Consider the following 5,574-nt stretch of genomic DNA (forward strand, 5'->3'; position numbering starts at 1 on the left):
AAGAGTGTGTAAACCTGGAACATGCTGGGATGTCAAAACTGGGCAGTGTGTGTATATTGGAGCTTTTGTTGCTTACAGCTGCACTGTGAAGTCTGAGCTGGTGACTGTTGAAATGATAGCAGGGGGTTGTAGACAATTCCTTGACACTGGCTTTCAAGGAATACCTTTCCTGTGGAAGTGTGGTGCTGTGCAGAGAGCATAAGGCTTTGCTTCTTGGATGAGGCAAGTGTCTCATTAGGTAAAACATTAAAGGATTTTAATTGTGAAGATGGTTACTACATAGATCACAGCATTTAAGCTGATAAAGGTTCTAGTGTTCAGAAAAGTGAGGTGGTTGGGATTTTTTTCCAAAAGATCATTAAGTCCATGTAATGAAGCTTTACTTTTAAAAGCAGCTTTTAGTGTGGGAATATTAATGTAACCCTTCAGAACTAGGGCACATCTGGTGCATATCACAAGCCCAAAGGCATAATGACTCTGTACCATGTGTCATAGAAATACTTCATCTCCAGTGGGACATTTTTCACAAAATAAGAAAGTAAACAAAGGCACTCGTGGTTGGAGACAGAGGCAGTGAATCCCCATTAGCTATGCAGGGAACTTCAGGTTCATTTTGCCATCACAGTGGGAAAGGTTATGGAAAGCCCGTTATTTTCTTTTTTACTCTTTTTCTGTTGGAGGGTTTGCATGTTTGTCACCAGTAAACTGTGGTGTAACAGATCAGATGGTTAAGTCATCTGAGGTGGCCCTTGGAAGTTGACATGTGGGTGTTATGTTGCTGTGGAGAAAGCCAGAGTGTGAATTTATAGCACCTTTGTTTCCGGTATGGTTACTTGCTTCATTCTTGCTTTTGTTTACTCATAAATGCAGGATGATGTGAGGATGACTATCCTTCAGTAAAAGAAATTAGCTTATACTTTGGTGAGTGTGTAAGGATGTTGAGAGCAACAATTTTTGCTTCCTGTATTTCATTCTGTAGCTTTCTTCACAGTAATTTCTGTGTTGTTGTGCTGATTTTTTTCACTGAGTCAGATGTAAATAATCTGGCATCTCCTTTCGTTTTCTATTATTGGTGTGATTCTGTCTATAAAGGGGGTGGTTGTGTCTTTACACAACTTGGGTGAGTTGCCATAAAGTGGAAAAGCTTAATTACAGTTGTGAGCCACTTAGTCCATAGTTCCCTGTAATGAGATGAGTGATATTTTGAGTATTGAGAAGTACCTACTTGAAAACCAGGGGGGTAGGAATTGCGTATTGCCATAGAGCAAATTCCAAACCAAGCCATTTGATTGATGATATGTGTAAATTAGAAAATTTATAGTCAGTCTGGTTGTTGTTGGGCTTTTTGAGTGGAAAGAACTGAATGTCAAGCATAGTAGAAATGAATATTAATGTTGGAGGAGCAAATAGGTGTCTGAAATATGCCTGTATTGTGAATTCTTTTCTAGAATAATAGATGTTGAGCTGACCAGAATTTCTTTCAGGTATCTGAAGGGAGAGTGCATATGGGTTCATTGTGGTTTAGGCTGACAAAAACAGCCTCAGGCTTCAGACTTCATTTAGCGTGAAGAGAGTACATGTCACTCAATTTGTATAAACATGCTGATCAGTGAAAGCATTCAGAAGCAAGTAAACTTGTCTGGATGAGAAGCATCTTTGTGATTTCAAGTTTTTTAGCTGTTTCTTGATGACAAATGGGGCATCTCTTGTAGCTGTCACCAAGTGGCAATAGATGCTTGGACACAAAGCAGCCTGAGCAATAAGTGATGAGAATTGAGTGAAGTTGTCAAAGTCTATACAGAAGTTCTCTGCACCCATATAGAGGTAAAAGTGTTCCAGAAGTATGTGATCAGTGGGGTGAAAAGGATGCAGTAGCACGTTCTAGTGCCCTAAGGTTAGGAGGGGCAATTCTGTATCTTTCCTGAGTATAAGTCCCATCTAGGCAGGTTTGTTGCATCAGAAAAAGATACAGAGTTTTTCTTTATTGCTTGGGTCCACATGGAAGCTATTCTTCAAAATAACATTTTGTATTTTGAGTTTCTGGTAAGTGAAAGTAATTGCTCTTCTGGTTGAATTTTGAGAGACTGATGTGAAAGCAACCATAAAAGTTCTCCTTTTGGCATTTTTCCAGTTTCTGGCGTTCATGACATTGCTTTGCGCCTGGATAAACTTGTTGTCTTATCTGTATTGGCCTCTATTGCTTTGGAGACATCTTAACTGGATGTCATCTTTGTTTTAAATCTTGGCAGGCAGCCAGCAGTGCCTTACTTAAATGCTATATACCAGTGAGTCAACATGTTTTCTTTATCCATAGTAGATGCTAGATTGTCTTTGTGTCAACCATTTCAGGGGGATATTTAGCTGTTTGTTCTGTGTGCTGTCTGATGGCTTGTGAAAAGAAGGCTTGCAAACCAGATATTTAAAAACCAAGCTTGGAAGTTCTGGTTGTTGCCTGTGTCTGTTATGTTGTAGCTTTTTATACACCTGGTCCAGTGAATCCTGAAAAACTTGCCACAAATGAGTGTTGGGATGTGGATGATTAACCTGGGATGCTGAGCAGGTAGTTTGAGGGCTGACTTAGTGGAATGATTAGCCAAGGAAGTCTGGGATAATAAAATGGTGCAGGAACACTTTGATATGGTTAAATTGATTCAGCTTCTGAATGAACTGGATTGACTCATACTGTATCATTGCAAGGAGGTGAAGTGGATTAATTTGATGCTTACCTCCCAGGAGAGCCTGAGCTAACTGACAGCCACTATTCTGTTGTGATATGTCCCAATGTAGGAAGGGTTTTTATAGTATGAAGTATTAAGATTGTGACTTGCAAGTTCCTTTCCTTGCTTCATCAATAAAACCCAAACCAACCTCAAAACCACAACTCTCTGAAACTGTGTCCTATCACCTGACTACTTTAGGCAATGCTTTCTTGCCTGTAAAATGAAGGCATTGGTGTTTTACTAGAATACTGGGATGACCTGGTGTTACTGGCTGTGACTGTGCTGGTAGCCAAAAGCAGCAAGGCCAGTCCTGCATGGCTGCAACACAGTGCAGAATTTGGGAAGAGGTGCCAACTGCATCTAAAGCTTGGTTTGCTAGCAAAGTTGCTTTGATCCTGGCAAAACGTCAGTTATTGGAAATTACTGAAGATGGGTACTGTGTGCCTCTGTCTCTCCTTAGAACAGGGTACTATGCTGCTGCCACGTGTAGAATCAGATTCACAGCCATGTAATTCTGGCATATTATCACAGATTTGAAATGCCTGAGTTTTTTCCAGCTTGGTTGATGTAGCTACTAAGACTCTCTCTGCATTTTTGATAGTGCCAAGGAATTCCTGCTTTTAAATTAATACTTGAGTTACCTCTCAGTGGTGACATAATTCCTGAGTACAGTCTGGGTTTCAAATTATTAATGAAGGGTTTTTTTCTTTCAGGAGGAAAATGTTTTATTTCTAATAACAATGGCAATCCATCCTTGCAAACAAGAACTAGAAAATACTTGTCTTGAAGAACTTCTGGATTTGACAAGACATGAAGCAGGGTATTAGTTGTGTATTGAAACATGTCTTATAAAACCCTAAGACTTAAGACTTTTTCTGTAGAAATAAATAGGTCCATGGAGAATCATTTGTAGAATAGCTGGTGCTCTTTGTCTTCTGTCTCTTGAATAGCAGTTACTATCTGAATATAAAAGGAGGAGGCAATGACTGTACTTCAAATATTTGTTTGGCTTTGGCAGTAGCATATTTGCCTTCTAGCAAGCTGTGTGTGGATTTTCTGCTTTCTAAGGTCATTATTATTAATCAGGCACTTCTATCCCATCCTTGCTGTAATTTTATTCTGAGGCACTGCTTTTGTTGGGGGTATTGCCAAGACTGTTTTTAATACAACAGACCTTATTTTACAGCGACCATGTAGAGTCCAGTTGTCAAAAGCAAACAAATAATTACTCAGTTTCTGTCATGTCAAATGTAATTTGAGGAAGCCCAGTCCTTCCCTGAGGTAAATCTAATTTAGTTTGCTGCATTTCATCTATGATTGGTTTTCTTCACAATTAGAAGAGAAAAGATGTTAGTGCTGGGTTCTTAATAGCAAGCTAACCACAAAAGATTAGTTTCCTGTCTCTTGTTTTGATCTGGTTCATAGGTTGTGACCTGGTCATTTTTTATTAACTAAAGTCTGAATGGTCTTCTATGACTTCCTTTGTTTTTCTAGCAAAATGTCTATTCAAATAAAAGTTAATTTTTATGCAGTTAATTCTCTTATTATCATCATAAAGCATCTAGCTTCTATATTTAGATCACACTTGGAATAAATTACATGCTATGCAAATGAAATGGTGGCTCTTTCTAAGCTTAAGCTGTTTTTAATTTATCCTGTTTTCATGTTCTTTCTTGGAGGTGCAGAAGTTAATTTCCATTATTGTAAAATCTTGTTTTTTTAAAGATTGCGTATATATTGAAAGTCGCCGGCCGAACACCCCGTATTTCATCTGCAGCATTCAAGACTTCAAACTGGTAAGGAAAAATTTCACATCTTCTCCTTTTCCCTGCCCTGTTCTCCAGTGAGATGGCAATATTTCTTAGTCTGTTCCTTCCTGTAGCTTCTTGCTCCTTCTGAATAAATCTTCAGCTTCTGAAATAGTAGCTGGTTTGCTATTAAGCCAGTGATCTATCTTTGGTATAGACTTATATACACTTAACTAGGCTGTAGAGTTCAAATGATGGTCTGAATCATTACACAGTGTTGTAATCCACAGAAATAATAGCTTGAAGTGGAGTGTTTTTGGGAAATTGTGGCTCAGTAAGTTAAGTTTTTCCTGGGAAGTTTGGCTGTGCCTTCACTCCAGCTTTGCATAGCATGGCTGTGCCAGTGGAAGCACGTGGGTCTCGGCTGGTGACAGTTGGGAGTGCAGAGACACTAGACCAGTATGAGAAGTCATAGAATCACAGAATGCCAGGTTGGAAGGGACCTCAAGGATCATCTGGTCCAACCTTTCTAGGTGCTACTATAGTTTATAGGAGTCTGTATCGATTTGAAAAAGTACAAGATAATATTTAGGAATGCTTTAGCACTTTATTCTTTACAAGTGAAAAGTTGGGGCCCTCCACAAGAACAGAGTACTTGGGAGTTGTGGTTTGCCCCTTTTAAAGTGTACAAATGCAGGTGCAAGGTTAAACGTGACCCTTCCCAGGGTGCTGTAGCTGCACGGGAGCCACTTGCTCTGGGCACAAAGCAGGGCAGGAACCTGCAGCCACCGACAGAAGGGGCACCCACGCTTGGTTTGAGCTTTGCAGGGCTTTGGGGCAGTGTAGGTGGGATACTTGACAAAAGTAACTGTTACCTGATCATCTGGCTGGTGTTGGTTTATGGAAGTTCTGAGTATGTCATAAACTGTCCTTCTTATACAGGCATAGATCACCTACTGTCTCTTGCTATCAGAATGTATCTTTATTTCAAGCTTTTTCACTCAGGTCTTCCATTTTACTCCCTCCGAGTTTATTTTGCCAGACTACGGTGAAGGGGAACATGTAGATGATACTGACCAATCTGGATGTGCTTGGCACTTGTGAGA

At 39.7% G+C, this 5,574-nt stretch overlaps 1 protein-coding gene across 1 annotated transcript in view; it reads left to right on the forward strand.

Moving 5' to 3' along the window:
- Positions 1-5,574, forward strand: part of RERE (arginine-glutamic acid dipeptide (RE) repeats) — a 151,711-nt gene that overhangs the window by 10,714 nt on the left and 135,423 nt on the right. The window contains 1 exon segment of the mRNA XM_010005252.1: positions 4,446-4,516. Coding sequence (XP_010003554.1) covers positions 4,446-4,516 — 71 coding nt within the window.

The sequence above is a fragment of the Chaetura pelagica genome, unplaced genomic scaffold, assembly GCF_000747805.2.
Source record: "Chaetura pelagica isolate M959 unplaced genomic scaffold, ChaPel_1.0 scaffold159, whole genome shotgun sequence".
Classification (NCBI taxonomy): domain Eukaryota; kingdom Metazoa; phylum Chordata; class Aves; order Apodiformes; family Apodidae; genus Chaetura; species Chaetura pelagica.